This window comes from Xiphias gladius, chromosome 2 (genome assembly GCF_016859285.1).
Source record: "Xiphias gladius isolate SHS-SW01 ecotype Sanya breed wild chromosome 2, ASM1685928v1, whole genome shotgun sequence".
Taxonomy (NCBI): Eukaryota; Metazoa; Chordata; class Actinopteri; order Istiophoriformes; family Xiphiidae; genus Xiphias; species Xiphias gladius.
In genome coordinates this window covers 18,250,892-18,269,543 of record NC_053401.1, presented here as the reverse complement: position 1 = coordinate 18,269,543, position 18,652 = coordinate 18,250,892, and the positions used below count along the sequence as shown (strand labels likewise).

At 38.8% G+C, this 18,652-nt stretch overlaps 1 protein-coding gene across 6 annotated transcripts in view; it reads right to left on the bottom strand.

Moving 5' to 3' along the window:
• The window catches only part of dennd5b (DENN/MADD domain containing 5B), a 104,754-nt gene that overhangs the window by 65,721 nt on the left and 20,381 nt on the right, over nucleotides 1-18,652 (bottom strand). For 4 of the 6 annotated variants that reach the window (XM_040141440.1, XM_040141398.1, XM_040141405.1 and 1 more), the window contains exons 2-3: nucleotides 6,230-6,289; nucleotides 866-975 (exon numbers count right to left, since the gene is read on the bottom strand). In XM_040141440.1, the coding sequence (XP_039997374.1) occupies nucleotides 866-975; nucleotides 6,230-6,289 (170 nt within the window). The remainder of the gene's footprint in view (nucleotides 1-865; nucleotides 976-6,229; nucleotides 6,290-18,652) is intronic. The other 2 variants (XM_040141413.1, XM_040141422.1) reach the window with 1 other exon arrangement.

Here is an 18,652-nt window from a genome sequence, read left to right as displayed (position 1 = left end):
CAACGCCTTAAATCATGAGCCACCATGGTGTCCCATTTTTTTAAGAGTGTTTGAGTCCCCAACGTTAAATACCTGTTGATTTCAAAAAATATTTGTATTTGTACCTGTTATCAGATTTGCACGGAAACTGTAAAGACGCTACGCTGGGGTAGTTTAGACTGCATCATTTTCTCTGCTAAATTGGTTTTTACTGCTATTTATAAACTGCATATGTATCAGTTTATCTGTTGACAGAATTTCTAATATTTGAAGCAAATTTATCAAATAATAAAGCATGAACTTTATTTAACCCCTGAAATCGGAAAAGATCTTTGACCATTTTGCATGCACTTTAAAGATGGTCCCTAACTTCAGCTCATCAGTTTTTGTCTATTGTTAAATTGGAAAAAGATGCCAGGCTTCAAATCAGGAGGTAAAAAATAACAACTGTGAAAAATCAGTCAAGCTTTCTCCTTTCACAGCTAATCCGGAGAAAACTGATGATCTTATTCAAAAGTTATTGATGATTATACATTTTTGGCTATTGTTAAATATAAAACTCAAAATTTACTTTTTTTTACATCTGGAAAAAATCCGATAGTAGGAGATTCTCTGTGTGATTTCTTTGTGGATTTGTGAACATTTATTTTCCTGAACATGGAAGCTAACGATTACTCATTGAGTTCCACTGATTGTAGTGCATATTTGATGTTTGTGTTTTTTGATATTCTGTTTTTGTTTTCTCAGTATCCTCTATTTCCTCTGTGAAGTTCTCTCTATGCCCTGCTGGATGTTTTGTTAGACTCAATTTGTTCTGTTTATCCTCCTTTATCTACCTTTTTTCCCCCTATAATGGTACTATCCATTTTCTCTAGTGGCCACCTACCATGTTGACAGCATCCTGGTCAAAGGGGTTCCACTCCACATTCTCAGGGTAACGTGCCAGAACTTTGGACTTGAATGTCCTCTTCAGGGGACTTTGGTCAAAGTTTTCACCTGGAGAGACGAGAAGACAAGTAAACAGGTGATTTGTGGGAAATTATGATACATTTGTAACGTGTATGTATTTTTCTGGTGCAAATTATCAGGAAAGTGTCAGACAGAAAATAGCATGAAAGTATGAAGCTGCGTAGAATGAAGAAGATTGGCTGCATAGTTTGGACAGGGACAGAAAAGACAGCACCTCCTGTTCAGTATGTGACTCTCTGGATGGAGCTTGCATGCAGTCACTCTTATTGCATGCATGAATACACTGATGCATGTTTCCCCATCCTTCCTATCAAAACACACCTCAGTGGATGCACACACCCTTAATAAGATGAATGTCTCTCCTTCAGTCTTTTCCTCAATTTTGTCAACCTTCAATAAAACTACAGAACTACGCATAATGATCAGCTTCTCTGGAGTTCAAGATGTTCTGTAAACAACAATTCCAACAACAAGTAAACATGTCATATCCTATATATTTTCACACACAACTCTAGAGTTTACTGAGAACGCAGATCCAGTAGAACACCTTTGGGATGTGGTAGAACAGAAGATTCTCAGGATGAATGTGCAGTTGACAAATTTGCACAAATTATGTGATGCAATCATGTCAACATGGACAAAATCTCAAAGGAATGTTTCCAACATCTTGTGGTATCCATGCCTTGAAGAACTGAGCCCGTTTTGAGAGCAAAGAGAGGTCCTACCTAGTATTAGTATGGTGTTCTTAATTAAGGGCTCGATGAGTCTACAGTATTTCTTACTCCTTTGGCACCCCTCCAGCTGACAGCACCCTATGTGACCGCTTAGCGAGCCAATGTCTAAAAACAGCGCTGTCTTCTTCCACCTTCTGTGTGTGTTTGTGTGTGTGTGTGTGTGTGTGTGTGTGTGTGTGTGTGTGTGTGTGTGTGTGTGTGTGTGTGTGAGAGACAGTTGTCACAGCAGCATAACAGAGACAATCTGTGTCTAATGAAGGACAGCCATGTTGGTAGTCACATGTCCAACAGCTGCTCAGGACACAACAGGCATCTACCAGAGCTAGTTCTCATTCAGTCTTTCCCTTCCACTACAACTGACTCCATCAAAGGAGTCCCACTTTCTCCACTGCTTCCTATGTATGCACCACTGAACTAAAGTCACACTAATGCTCTTGGTGATTGAGTAAAAGCGGCTCATTGTGCTGCATGACTCACTGTAAATTGCTCTGGATTGCAGGAACAGCAAAATGCTATACATGTAAAATGGAAACATCCCGAGATAAAGTGTTTGAAAAATTAAAATTGTTTCCTTCAGCTGTGTGATGACAGGACGAATTGATACCGGGGAGCGAAAGGAGAAGCACAAAAGCACAAATGTTAACAATGTAGTTACAATATGGCTTCATTTCACCACCTTACCATTTGCGTTGCCAATTCCCCGAGTCCAAAAGGTTTGTACTAATGGGACAGGGTTCCAGTACGGATGCGCACATTTTCCCGTTAAGTTTGTTTTTATAGATCCCAACTTTTGTGTGGGAATTGGCATATGCCTCTTTCATGCCCTGTTGGGTGTGTACGCCATGGTTATAAATGAGACCCCAGATCTCCAGCAGTTGTGCTACAATGTGGAGACAAACCTACACTGATTTCAGATAAGTGAATGGGAGGGCTGGTGTATTGACTGTAGGCAGTCTGGGCCTTTTTATGATTAGAGAGAGGTCAGAAGGTTAGAGTGCAGGATAAAGGAGGAGGGGCAGACTGATCATATTGAATATTTAATCACTAATCATTCCAGATCAAGGTTTTATGAAAGGTTTTGTTTGTTATGGCTAACATGATGACTATAATTACTTATATAAAGTATAGAGGCCTTTATTTGAAACAGGCTTATGTTATACAGTACCACAGACCTTTATTCCTAATTTCCCCCTTTTTTTTTTTTTTTTTTTTTAAGAATAGTGAAGTAGAAGTAGCCACTGTCGTGCCAACCCATAGCACTCATTCCCATCATGATGAAGTGCTTTGGGAGAGAGGTCAAGGACCACATAACATTCAGACTCTCTGTGACGCTTGACCCGTTCCAGTTCGCATACCGCCCAAATCACTCCACTCACGACATCATGTCATCAGCACAGGAATGTCTGATGCTCTTCATAGACATTCCTGTGCTGGTGTGTGTGTGTGTGTGTGTGTATATGTATATGTAGCAAACAATGTTTTACAGGCTAGGCTGAACTTCCTCCCACAGGTTGATTTCTCATCAGCTCTCTCTGTGCTTGCATACTACGAATCCTACTGTATGTGCAAAATGGCCTCAACCTGTTATCAGCTACTTCATATTGTCAACATACTGCAAACATACATTGGGTCTCACCATTTCTTTGTCTCTCTCTCACACACACATACAAATACACTCAAACAGACATAATGATGTCGCTACTTGGTGTACTCCAGCAGGTCCAGGGCTTTGTGATTTCTCCTCAGCATGAAGAGGACGAATAAAGCCCCATGAGGTCCTTTTTCTCAAGCCCTTCATCCTTTACTTTTATTAACTACCGTAACTATAGAGTGCAAGTTGGGACAGACATTAAAACAAACAATAACCTGGAGGCAGAGAAACAGGATGAGTGAATTTCTTTCATCAGGGTTCAGATGAGTAGCGGGTTGACGCGGGACTGATCTGGATAACAAGCTCAGAGAAAGGTGACCTAAATACTGTACAATGAAGAATGGAAATTAATGTGAGTGAGAGAGAGAGAGAGCGAGAGAGAGAGAGAGAGAGAGGCTAAGAGGATGAAATGGTTTGAAGGGGTGTAATCCAGGTGGAGGTTGTGGAGACAGAGTGATACACAGGTACACATAGACGATAGCAGTGTTGTCAGCCTTACACAAACATAATATGAAGTGATTTCTCTATGGGGAGAATAATTGGGGTTTTGATTCAGCTTTTCTCAAAATCTAAGCCTGGATAGCAGGTTCACTGCAACTAGTTCTATAAGTTTAATACTGTGAATAAAGAAGGAGAATAGAATGCATGAAAGGTTGTTATTGTGCATCAGGCACTATCATCCTCATACCAGATGATCAGCATTTTCACAGTGGCATTTTTAACTCTGTGGAATACAACAAGGAATATAACAATTATGTATATAATATGAACTTTATACTGTGAAAATACTTCATCATATGGTTTGTTCTCCTCGCTGTTCGCGACACAAGTGACAAATGAAAGGAAAACCTGAATAAATGTGGAGAAATGTATGCATCAGCCCTATTTACTGATAAATCCAAGTTTTGGATTATGGCAGTGACAGAAGGGTGTATGTAAGGAGACAAATAGGAGAGAGAATGATACTGCAGTGTATCAAACCGACAGTGAAACATGGTGGTGGGAATATTCATGTGTGGGGGTGTTCTGCCTACTCTGGAGTTGGACGCCTGAACCAAGTTGACTACACGTTGTGACATTCTGTTACATCACAAGAAGCTTTTTGGAACATAGTCAAGTCATGCTGGGATAACATCATCAAGTTTTGCACAAACGTGTGGAGTCCATATCAGCTCGAGTGCATGCCGTTATTACAGCAAAAGAAGGACATACCAAATACTAAGATATTTGGTATGTCAGCCAGTGCTGCTTAACATTTCACCGAAATTGTTAAGCTGATATTTTCATTTGTAATGAAAAGAATTATATTACATTCGAAACAAATGAAAAATAGAATTTTCTTGACTAGCAGTCTCAGACTTTAGGACCCCGATTTAGGTAGATATCCAGTATAAGAGTGAGGACAATTGAACTGTATATATTTAATTTTTTATAATATGCCGAAAATCTTGATGTGATATTCCACTCAAGGTTGTAGCTAACAATTGCTTTGATTTACTCGATTAATCCATTAATCATTTGGCCGATATAATGTAAGAAAATAGTGAAAAATATCCATCCCTTTTACCCGGAGTCCAGGATGACAACTTCAAATGTATTTTTTGCTCCAGAGAATTTTTGGAATTTTTTCTTGAAAATTTACTTAAAACAATTAAATGATTAATCAATTATCAAAATAGTTGCAGATCAATTTTCTATAAATTGACTTAATCGACAAATCATTACAGCCTGAGTTGCACTATAAATACACATATAAAGTTGTAGCAGACTCATTATTTTTATTTGGCAGTGAATGTTGCTTTTCCCCAATTAAATAACAAATGTTTGTTGTGGCAGATTTTTATCAGCTGTAGTTAATTAATGCTTATATTATACAAACTCTTGGCTGTTAGGTTCCTGGTTAATGTGTACTCTGGAGGCCAGTGTCTGAACTCAGCCAAAGGTTGTTATTTAGGAAAAGGAACACCCTCTACTATTGCAAGTGGACTGTGGTTCAACAAAACCAACAGAGTGGTGAGCCTTTTTTTGTGGAACAATCTCACTGATTACGTCATGTCAACTTCAGCAATCAGAATCTCACAGATGAATTTTTATTCATGTAATGTCAATATTTTTATCTTATTAGCTAGTTCTGAATAAGGACCACCCTTATTTGGAACAATGTGCTTATTGAGAATGAGGTGTGTAAACGCAAGTATAGATCCTAACTTTTCTTTCAATGTGTCAGATAGATAATCATCATTTTATATTTCATGCTGCTCATCTCATTTTCATACTTAAGCTACAAGTTCTTAGATCTCTAGTGTTTCTTTGTTGTTGGACTACAGGAGGTGATTACAGGACTCACCTGAATCATTGAAATGAAGTTATTTTCAACTTAACTTACTTAGAAATGTTGAAAGCTAAATGAATGTGGACTCAATGAGGGTTTTGTAAGGATTCAGATTGGATAAGTGGACTCAATACTGGATTTAGATTTGATTTAACGCTATCACGCTTAATTGCAAAGGTTAGGGAGTGCAACTCTAATGACATTCAGTTGTATATTACCAAACAGCATGACTTGCAACCCAGGCCTTAGAAGTTGGGGCTGCCTACTGAGAATGGCCACACACATAAATGGACCCAGTGCCATCTGAGACAAAAGTAGGTTTAAACATCTAAGTTTGAAAAATTTGATAACGCAGTATGTGTCTGAAGTGATTGCGTGAAAGTCCTATTAATTTTCCCCACTGTGCAATCATTTTGGAACTGTAAATCTATACTGGGGCAAGGCTGATGTCAAGTTAGATTGGCTTATAAAGTGTATCTGGAGAAATGAGTAGCTGACTGAGTAAAAGCTGGCATGCATGCAGACAATTTGAGATGTAGCGCTCTGTTATGAAAGAGAGTTTACCTGTGGCTGCAGTATCTGGATCCCTGCCCTGGCGGTCTGCTTCTAGCCATTGGTACAAAGCTATGGATGAGCCACATGCAGAAAAACATGGAGCAAAAAACAAAGAAAAAAGCGCAATGTCAAAACAAATGCACACAGAAAAGCACATTAATAAATGCATGAGAATGAGTAGAGCATGAACATGACACATACAGTATCAATATAACAACAGAGCATGGCGTGGCATACGACATAAAACACATGGGGTTCAAAGAGAATATTAGCATTCTGAAACAGCAATCTTTACTTTTCCATGTTATTTTTATTGGTAAATAAACTGTGAATAGTCAGTGCAATTACTGAGGTTGAATGGCCCAACAGCATTTTGGCCTAAGGAGGCAAAAGCAAGTGTCACAAAATGCAGACATATGCAGTATGTTAGATACAAATAGTGGGTCATAATCTGAAAAAAGTGTGACATGCCTTTTTGTGACCTCATGAGACTTAAATAATATTTGGTCTTTTGGTGAGTAAAAAGTGCCATTTCAGGCATGCAAAACTCAATGAAAATGTTTATATGCATGTCAGCCTCGGCTTGAGGTAGTAGCTTGTGTTTTAGTGTTAGTGAGCAGCCGGCTCTTTGGAGTCAAACCAAGCAGGAGCATTTCCACAGCAACAAACACTTCCAGGAGCAGCAAATCACTTATGCTTTATTTAGATCACAGTCATATTCCAGATGTTTTCCAAGCAAACAGAGACCACAGACATATTAAAGCTCACATCTATAATGTTATGCGACAAACTGCATGAATGGAAAGGTGGGCATTTGTGCTTGCTTGTGTATCTTTGATTAAGAACCTCAGTAACCCATCTGTCCCACAGTCATTATAAACTTATGTTGTACAGCCCAACTTAGTTCAAACACACAGAGCTCAATTTTAAATTTGAGAAGACATCCCAAGGTTTCCAAAGATACTAAATATATGAATTCAGGGAAAAATGCGTCTAAAATGATGCAAGAGACATCTAAAATATTTCTATTTGACAGAATGGTCCGGCCATAAAGAACAAGAGTATTGAATTTAAATAGTTCACTCTATAGAAAAAAAGGAGAGCTTCAATGAAGCTCAATTGCCATTCACCTGTTTGCTTCTCTCCTACTCTCTGTGCTCACATATACAGTAGTATAATATAATGTAGCCAAATTCCCAATAATGCTGTTCTCATTGACATGTTTTTCTGTTTCTTTTTTTAGACAACAGAACAGGTATGAAATAGTGACTGATACGCAGCCCATTAAGACTACCTGTTAACCAACAGTAGCTTCCAAGCCATTTCAAAGCTGCTGTTCTGCTAAAATCCTGATTTCATAACCACAACCTCGTCTGACAAAATCACCATACGCATAAGTTAAAGACAAAGGCTGTGTTGTGATTTTGGCTATATTTACTTGTAAAATAATTACTTAGAGAGAACATTAGAGGCCCGTTCAAGTCAGCGTCAGTTGCCATGTGGTCAATTGAATGAGACACATAGAGAGGTGTGCCTGCGGAGTGGAAACCCGACCTCTCGCTTGCCGTGCAATACCAGTAACTCTCTTCTACGAAAAGAAGAGAAAAATTATACAACTGTTTTCACAAGGTGATTAGTACTGCCTGAGACTATTACAGTGATCTTGGTATGTGAAAATGATAGCATTCCTCTTCAAGACACTGTAAATGTCTTTATGGTAAATAGGTCAACATTGTCTACTGTAAATGTCTTGATTACACCAGAACACAAATAAGATAATCTATCTGTTGATGGATGGACTGTGAGAGTATATAGAGAGTAGGCTAATCCGTGCGAGGGCATCTCTGCTGTTGTGATCGGAGTCACCAGGCTAAAGATTAGAAACCTTAATCAGTTCTCTTCCACAAACAAGACTCCCAAGGAAAACCAGGGCTCTTTAAACTTTTAACACTGCTCGATAAATATCTATATCCAACGTGTGGTTATACAGTTTTGAGAGCAATTTTGAACACAAAAAATGGTAGAAATTAATCTCTAATCCTGCCAGTGCTGGCCATGTATACACATCCAAAATGGTGAGCCAAATTTTCTCTTATATTGTAAAAAATAAAATGTATTATTGTGCAGTAATGTGCAAATAAATAAAATACACTGAGATGTGCACACTGTGTCCAGGTGTAGGTGTGTTGCTTTATCTTACACAAACTGCAAACACAGAGACAGCACTGAGTGGTTTTTCTCCATACTGCTGATCTTAATGACAGATATACACACACACACACCTCTTAGTCAGTATTATGTAACTCTACATTTATTAAATCTCTTGACTCTGCAGTTTCCTTCTCACTCATCATTCTGCTCTTCCTGTCACACTTTCTCATCTATGATTCTTCAACCACCTCAGTGACTATCTGTTTAAATGTGCAGTAATTAGCACTGCACTACTGACCTTAATGGCCAGTTTGAATAGAGATTTAACTGTAGCATAATCTGCCCTTCAACAATCACAGTTCTGAAAGAAAACATGTACTTTCTAGGTTTACTCAAGTACAGTGTAATTAATGTTTTGGGTTTTCCCCAAAAAAGACAGCTGACCGACTTGGCTATAACATTACTTTCGAGGATAATTAACTTATTGAAAGTCTCTAACCTTAGATGAACATAAAACATCACATTCGGATTTTTATTTCTTATTAATATTACACCTGACAACACAACTCTTTGCTATTACCATAACTGGAGCCAGCTCTGTTCATTGTTATCCCCAAACTTTAAAGGTATGGAAAACTCATTCTCATTCTCATTCTCATACCCATAAACCTTATGGGTATAATGACCCTTGTGTTTTGGGGTCATTTTCCCATAGTTGGCTTGGCTCGGACTCCATTCTCACTTAGCAGATGCAGTAACGTAAAGCTGAGACAGTAAAGCTGAGGTTTTTAATACCCCCACATCCAAACAGCATGTATGGACAATTCATTCCACTCAATGCCTGGAATGAATAGGCTAATTAATCACACAGATGGTAATGTGGTGAAAATGAGAAAAGCACCATGATATACAAAACTGAAAGGCCAATTAAAAAAGATTTGACCTTTCTGGAACTGAGTAAAGCAACAAAAGCAATTATATTAGTGAGTCAGTGTAAATCCCAAACCTAATTACCCTCTAGGATGCTGCATTGATGCAGGGGATCGACTTCTTTAGCCAGTTTCATTTTTATTATGATACATCCATTACCACCCTCAATTCCCACTGGGATTTCACTACCTGAGCTGAGCAAATTCAATTTAATCTGATGTCTTTTTTCCATTCATATTTTTTTGTGAGGTTTTTGTGAAGATTTTAATCCTGTTTGCCCAAATTCTGATTTTGTATCTCATAAATAATAATCAAGACGATATTAATTAAACCCAACAGCACTAAACTCAACACAAGACAAACAGACAGCCTTGATATCAGTAACATAATACATGCCACCATTCATAATTAACCCAATTAACCCTGTTACTGTGAGCATTCATTAGATCTGTAATAACAACATGTGTTTTTTTATTGTCCGTGGTATAAAAGAGTCATTTTTGCTTTGTGTACTTGATTTGTTCCACGTGAGCTCTGGATCCATGATCTTCACTCTCTAATGTAGTCATACACACACACACACAGAACCACACACAAACACACACACACACACACCAAAAAAAAAACTAACACACAAATTCATTGATGGTATCAAACAGAGCAAAGCCTTGCAACAATAACAACCATTGTTCACCAAAGTATACATAATAATCTAGTACCCAGTTAAACACTGAGAAATTGTATGACCGTTGTCTGAACGTCCCTTCAAGATGTCCAGTAATGGATCAAAAATAGTTCCAATATGAAAGTTGAACCAACATCCAGGACATTACCTTGCCATCCTGCTTGGATGTTCTAGCATAGTTGAAATTAAATTAAATGTTTTTTTTATGTAAAAAAAAATCAACAGAAAAACGTGCATAGATGTATTGCACAGAGAATTTCTGAGGGTATTTTAAGTTGAGAGTTTGAAGTCAGTTCCAATAGGACCATCACTGGACGTAGAAAGGATGACACCATTTGACAGTCTGCTCATATCTACTGAACAAGCAAAAACAAGACCAAACAGTCATTAGAAGGAGAAAAGGAGCTGTTTTCCAAATATGTGCACACATAAGTCAAAAAGCAATTTTAACTGATTTTCATGATTCAGTTTTCTATGCATGTTGAGGTTTGTGCTGTCCAACCAGGCTGGGGACACAAGGTCAACATTCAGTGGGTAATGACATCTAATTAAGCAACCAAGAAACCACACATACACCATACACTTAAACCCTTGAGTTAGAATACAAAATAACCTGTTTTATTTCCAAACTATCTACAATTATTATACAATGATCTAAAATCGATAAAACAAACAAAATCTCACATGTCACATGCTGTAACCAGCAAATATTTGTCATTTTTTGCTTGACATATTATTTTAAAAATTAATTGGTTATCAAAATTGCTGACAATTTTCTGGTGGGGCGGTTAACCATACATACATTTGCACAACCAACCAGTTCTTCTTCCTTAGTCCTTTCTCTTGAAAAACTGAAAAACTAGGGAAATCTAGAAATGCTTACATGGGGACTGCCTCCATGCAGTGACACCATCTTATCAACAGCCAAGGCTAAGCATGTATACACAAACCTCCAAAAACTACTAGAAGGCCCTGAGAAGAATTTGACCTTTGCATCAGGAGGGAAAGGGGAACAATTGAATGTCTGATTTAGCATGTGCCAGTTCCTGCTGTGATGCTGTGATATCATTTTATTGCCACTTGGAATTAGTTGCTTACAATTTTTTTTTTTATGAAGAAATTCAGAAGTCCGAAAGTCTCTATTCTCTAAGGCCTAATGGGGTAATTAAAGAGCCTGTTAATCACACATTATAGGCCAGAATTCCACAATAAGAAACCTTTCTTGGTTCATAGTTGTTCAAAACACTTAAACTAAAAAGTAAAACTAATACAACCTAAGGAGCAATTAAACAATTAATAATAGACAATTCATGATTCTGACCATGTTTTCTATACCTTTCAAGTTTTTGCTGTAGCCATCTATACCCACCTCTCTCAGACTGAAACTAGCATTTGGCCACAACAATTTGATTTCTACTGCCGTTCTTCCTCTGTATTTCTGGTGATGATCACAATAATGAGGTCATTTCCATCAAAAGACATTCACACAGCCAGCTCAGCAATGCAGGAGGGTTTTCCCACCTTGACTGTTAGGGGTGGGGTAATATATAACACACAAAGCATTATTAGAGCCACAAATCAATAAAAGGCACCTATAATTACATGCAATAGGCCCCAGGAAGACATATAGAGTAGTATCTGAAAGCACACACACACACACACACACACTTAAACCCTTGAGTTAGAATACAAAATAACCTGTTTTATTTCCAAATTATCTACAATTATTATACAATGATCTAAAATCGATAAAACAAACAAAATCTCACATGTCACATGCTGTAACCAGCAAATATTTGTCATTTTTTGCTTGACATATTATTTTAAAAATTAATTGGTTATCAAAATTGCTGACAATTTTCTGGTTGGGCGGTTAACCATACATACATTTGCACAACCAACCAGTTCTTCTTCCTTAGTCCTTTCTCTTGAAAAACTGAAAAACTATGGAAATCTAGAAATGCTTACATGGGGACTGCCTCCATGCAGTGACACCATCTTATCAACAGCCAAGGCTAAGCATGTATACACAAACCTCCAAAAACTACTAGAAGGCCCTGAGAAGAATTTGACCTTTGCATCAGGAGGGAAAGGGGAACAATTGAATGTCTGATTTAGCATGTGCCAGTTCCTGCTGTGATGCTGTGATATCATTTTATTGCCACTTGGAATTAGTTGCTTACAATTTTTTTTTTTATGAAGAAATTCAGAAGTCCGAAAGTCTCTATTCTCTAAGGCCTAATGGGGTAATTAAAGAGCCTGTTAATCACACATTATAGGCCAGAATTCCACAATAAGAAACCTTTCTTGGTTCATAGTTGTTCAAAACACTTAGACTAAAAAGTAAAACTAATACAACCTAAGGAGCAATTAAACAATTAATAATAGACAATTCATGATTCTGACCATGTTTTCTATACCTTTCAAGTTTTTGCTGTAGCCATCTATACCCACCTCTCTCAGACTGAAACTAGCATTTGGCCACAACAATTTGATTTCTACTGCCGTTCTTCCTCTGTATTTCTGGTGATGATCACAATAATGAGGTCATTTCCATCAAAAGACATTCACACAGCCAGCTCAGCAATGCAGGAGGGTTTTCCCACCTTGACTGTCAGGGGTGGGGTAATATATAACACACAAAGCATTATTAGAGCCACAAATCAATAAAAGGCACCTATAATTACATGCAATAGGCCCCAGGAAGACATATAGAGTAGTATCTGAAAGCACACACACACACACACACACACACACACACACACACACACACACACACACACACACACACACACACAATTGCAAGCATTGTTAAAGCTCACCCCTTTCCTAGTATACATTGGAGGAAAAATGCCGAATTCCAGCACGCACACACAAACACACACACTGCTCTGCTCTGGGTGTGTGTGTGTGAGAATCAGTGTGTGTGTGTGGACGCCACAGTCAAGGGAGCATGAATGATTAACAGGCTTTGTTGTATCGCTTCGAGGCCCTGCAGATCCATGTCACTGTGGTACGTGTGTGTGTGTGTGTGTGTGTGTGTGTGTGTGTGTGTGTGTGTGTGTGTGTGTGTGTGTGTGTGTGTGTGTGAGCCGTACAGCAGAAGACTGAGCAGACAAACAGAAAAACAGACTTGGCAACAGCCAGCCAACTCAGAGATTAATCTGTCAGTTCTTCTACAGCAGCATAAGGTACAGACGGTGTATTCGCTTCATAGTGGGGCCCTGGCCGTCATTATTCACAGTCCCAGGGGCTTGCATGTCTTGTGCTGTGTCCAGACAGATATCACACATTTGTCTATGTTCTTTTCCCCTTTGGTTTCTAATGCGCCGTTAAGCCAGTATATATGTCTCCCTCTTGTCTCAAAGTCAGCTAGTTGAGTGAACGTCTTGTTCTGTTAGAAGTGTTTTTGAGTAGAGTTCCGTTGACCTCTTTTAACAGCCCAGTTATTTACTAAACTTGCTTATTTTCATACATCTGTATTTTTGGCATGTTCTTGGGTGAAATAAAAACGATTTTTTTGAAAAGTAGACCTGTGCCTGCTTATCCTTGACTGCTTTGTCCCTAACAATTCCCCATAATGCAATGTGGTCGTTTTTTGTCTCTGAATTCTTTTTGTATCTCAGTGATGTCATTTGTTTCTCTTTGTACTCGTTTTGTGTCTGTGCGGTTGATTTTTTCATCTCTGTGAGTGCTTTTTGAATCTCTGTGAGGTTGTTTTGTGTCTTTTTGTGCTTGTTTTGTGTCCCTTTTTGGTCATTTTTGCATCTTGTGTCTCTTTTTAGTTGTTTGGTGTCTGTGGTCATTTTTTGTCTCTTTGTAGTCATTTTGAGCCTCTTGAGCCTGTGCCCAGTAGGCCCATTCAGTAACCCATGCATGATTTAGGCTGGGTGCAGAATAACAGATTCAGTGAAGGAGAAAATGGACAGTATCTGCACGCTGAATTAGAGCTCCCAAAACTTTTGGTACAAAAATCTCAAAAATAGCAGTAATAAAACATTAGGTTTAATAATAATAGGTTTTTAATGCAAAACATCTGAAAGACGTTTCATCTGAAATCTTTTTGTTGATAGTAGCAAGATAAACTCAGAGCAGCAGAGTGGTTATTATAACATGATTCTGTTGTTATACTTTAATGGGGAAAAAAGGTGCAGAACAGCATTTTCACCTTCAAAATAATCTTTTTCAGCATTTATAATTTTAAAGTCAGGATTTCCACATAATGCAGACCAACAAAGATGACCCCCATCACCGCTATTACTTGCAGCTCTTTGCCCATTAGGCAGCTGTTAAGAAAATAAAATTATCATTCATGGCAAACTCCTTACTACAAGTCAGCAAGAGCTGATCTCCTTCTCCCATAATGCTCATTCATTTTGCTTCACCAATACATTCAACCACCCAGTGCTACACCAGCAGCACCGCAGCACCTGCTTCAACGGAGCACTCAGCCTGACCAAACACACGCTCACAAAGCATCTAAAAAGCTCATATGTGCACAAAACACACACTCAACCGCCTCATTCTCTCTAATTGGAGCTAGCGCATGCTGCACTGAACTCTACTGCCAATGCCAGGCACTGGCTGGGTGAGAGCCACGCCGCATCTGTCTCCATGGCAACAAGACAACTAAAGTTGGAGGCCGTTGTTGCTGAAGTGTAGGGGGGGACAAGAGGTGGGGTTAACACCTTTTAATCTCTTAATCTTTATGAATTATCCTTTCATGATGAGGATCAAGGCTGCAGGGAGCCAGGCTGAGTCAGAATGAAAACACAGGGAGTGCGTGTGTGTGCGTGTATGTGTGTGCGTACGTGTGTGTTTGTGAGTAGCTTAGTCACAAAAAAAATCAGGCATTTTACATGTCCAAGTGCATTCAACCCTTATTTCCTTCGTCAGAGGGAGTGTGTGCGCTCCCAAGAAAGTCCTTTTAAATTCAACTGATTGTCTTCCTCCTTTCTGTATGTCACTGGCAATGAAAGTATGCGTTTGTGTTTATGTTTGTGTGTATGTCAGTGTCCCAGTGCCTGGGCTAAGCTGGCTCTGTCGGCCCTATTTGGCACTCTATGGCCAGTCACATGACGCTACTGTGGTGATGTCATCTTTCTGTCATACTGTCAAACGCTGCTTTGTTCTTTTATTCACTTTAAGATGGTGAGGAGAGAGAGAAAGAGAGAAGAGGAGGGAGAAAAGAAAGAGAAGAGGCAGGAAGAAGTGAGCTGGGACAGGAAGTTTTGAGGGTGGCCGACTCATTTTCATTCAGGCACATGCTCTGGTTGCTCCCCTTGGGGCTTCCATATTGAAGGCTTTTGTGTCTCTGTTTCATGACTCACTGTCACCTGAGTGTATTAGCAGATTAGCAGCTGCTGTTTATCTACACCTTCTTATGAGCTCTCTGAGAAGTGACTGATGAAAGGATCTCATATAACCCTCTCTACACTGGTTGAAGTCAGCAATGAACACAATGAAGGAGGAGGTGTTTGCATATGCAGTGATAAAGGCTGAAAATGCATTGTCACGTCTGTGCACTGGGGGATTTGGAGGGGAAAATGCATCCCCAGAAGTCCTTTTGTCCCAGTTAAGCTGTGGTTGCCACAGTGGCAAGAGTCCAGCATTCTTTACTCATGACACAATCATGTCAGCCAGCTGCCAGTAGGATGGGTGCAAGGAAGAGCTCTGCTGCAACTTCACACACTAACTAAAGCAGTTCCAATTCTATTTATCTTTCATTATTTTCAGTAAGAGTAAGTTTGTAATTTCATACAAACCTACTCAGTCTAGCATTACATCTACACACTAAAATTTAGAGATAAGTTATGAAGGTGTTTCATTTGTCAGCAAAACATGAATCTGTAATGAGAATAATGAGAATAATAAACCAATGCCATCCAGCCAGAGGCCTAAACTGGTGACTGTTCACAAGGTAAACGATATTAACATAGAGAGAAAAATGCCAAAGAACATTGCATAAGCAATAAAAACACACAACATAAAATGTGAAATATATATTTTTAGGCAGTTTTATCATACAGTAAGTAATATGTTTGTGTACACAAACATATTTTAAATTTAAATTTTAAATTTTAAAATTTAAAATTTCAAAATTTACACAATTTATTTATTTGTGCACATGCGCCGACATGCTTGCAGCCTGTTGTAGTTGCTCCTGTTCATTTTCTTATTTTCCAACTTTTTAGATTTCTTCTGCTGTCAAACTTGTTAAAAATGTTATTAATAACTTATTTAAGCTGTGCCCTCACTAAACATACCAGTAGATAGATGTCTGGTCTTTTTTTTTCACAGTGGAATTTCTTCTTTCATTAAGCTACCTTTTTGAATGCTATCATTCAGCAATGCTACCATTGCACTGCAATTCAACAGTCACATTGTTTACACCGGCGACCAGCTGATCACGCTGAAGCTAGCCAGCATGGTGACCAGAACAATGGACTTCCCTGCAGAAATCAGGGGAGGACACACAGAGGATGCAGTGGAGGAGGGAAGAGAGCTGGGTCCAGTCAACACAGGCTGATTGGAAAGGAGTATGTCTCCCTTCTATCATCAAGGGCAACGTGAGATCACTAAAAGGATGGTCTGTGTGTATGTGTGTGTGTGTGTGTGTGTGTGTGTGTGTGTGTGTGTGTGTGTGTGTGTGTGTGTGTGTGTGTGTTTGTGTGTGCCATAGAAATTTCGAAACTAATGACCAGTTAATTGGAGACGGCTTAACCAATTGGGAACAAAAAAAGTAGAAGTGATCAGAATTAAGAGGCTTTAAGAGGAATTATTAAGCTTTTATGTTGAACTTTTTTTTTTTTAAAACTGGGTTGAGTTTCATTAACAGTAGCTTAACAGTGTTTGGAAAAACAGTACAAGCTACTGAAATAAATTAGTGAACAAAAACAGTCTTTCTGTCAAAAAGAGAAACCGTAACTTTCTGAGACATCTTGCTAACAGAGACAGGCAGACAGGGATGAAATCATGATCTTTGTTGGGAGGGATGACAAAAGCGATATCAACCAAGCCCATGGTTGTCTGAATGAATAGAGAAGATATAGGGAGAGTGTAACAGGCATCACATGAAAAGACATAGAAATCCACAGAGTGGGATGTTTTGCAGAGACGGAAAGACAAATCAGAGATACTGAGAGCCTTGCATTAATGCTGGGGAACAACGAGACGGGTGACAGCAAGGTGTGGGAGACAAGCATGAAGCCAAGGGCACGAGAGCTGAGATGAAATCAATGTGAGGAATACAAACAAGACTGCCAGAACAAGAGGAAGCAAGAGTAAGAAAAACTGAAGGAGAGCCGACAGCTGTGGGGTCGGCCGAGCCAACGTTTCATCACGCAGGACAGGAGCAATGCTGCTCTTTAACAACTGGCATAGCAACATGGTAACTGAAGCTCCACAACACAACTGTGGTGAGTGAACCCTACGGTCAAAAAGTATTCAGACCCCTTCATTGTTTGAACACTTCACTGTATGACATGTATAACATGAAGTCGTGATTGTACGACTAGAATAAGTGCTAAATCTACATTTTGCTGAATATACAGTACAAGTAGTTCCACTAATTCTAAATGTTTTTTGCCTGGTCCTCATTAGTGACAGGCCTTTATGTGATAAATGTTTGTTATTCCACTCTTTTTTAAAATTTTTTTACTCTTAAACTACCTCTTGAGAGCATAAATCCAAAACCTCGTCTGGTGTAGTCCACACTCCCTGGGCAACACAACAATTTCACAACCTCAACCGAACCAAATTTTAACATTTAAACACATTGTAAAAACTTTTCAAATTTGATCATTCCCCTTTTACCATGCTGTGCAAAAGGCATTCCAGCTATCTCAGGCCATGCTACATTAAAGTAGGTAAAGGGAAGATTCATTTAATGTAAATTAATTATTTCAACATACATTGATATTTTATTTTCAAACATATCAATGCACTGTGATAAGTTTATTTGAATGTGCTTGCAGGAGGATTGAAGGAGTAAGCAGTGAGAGGAGAGGTTTGACTCAGTCTCCTTTGACATCCACTATGTACAATCAAAGCTGCAGAGATAGAGAAGGCTTTCCCACCTCTGCTCAGCAAGATGCACACACAGGTTTAACAGAAAATAAAAATATTCAGTTGGATGCAAAAATCAGGCTCTACTTACACATATTTGTTTTTCAAAGTCGTACTTTTAGCAGACTTGAAGAGCCTCTTCAAGCACTGCAGAGCAGCATCACTCCTACTGAACTAGCTCAACAAGCTTGTGGCGGACATCTTTGATCTTTAGGAAACATAACTTTATGGGGCAGTTTGAGGGGGCAGCAGTGAAACCAAGAAGTTGTCTGTGACTTTCAATAATGAGTGTTTTCATGACCAGAAAAAGTGATTCTCCCCAGTTTGTTACTGGCACTCCCTCTTATAGCTTAGATCTTGATGTTAGGCCTTTACTTAAAAATTAATTTCCTCTTTAACCTGCTGATTAATTGAGCATTTACTCTATAAAATGCCCATCACAAATTCTCAGATCAAATTGACTGACACAGAAAAAAAAATCTGCAAATCCTCACATTTGAAACTTGCACCAGACAATGTTTGACATAAAAACGCATCAGTGAGCCACACTGTTGCACTGGGTGACATGTTCCTTCATTACCACGAACACAAATACTGTA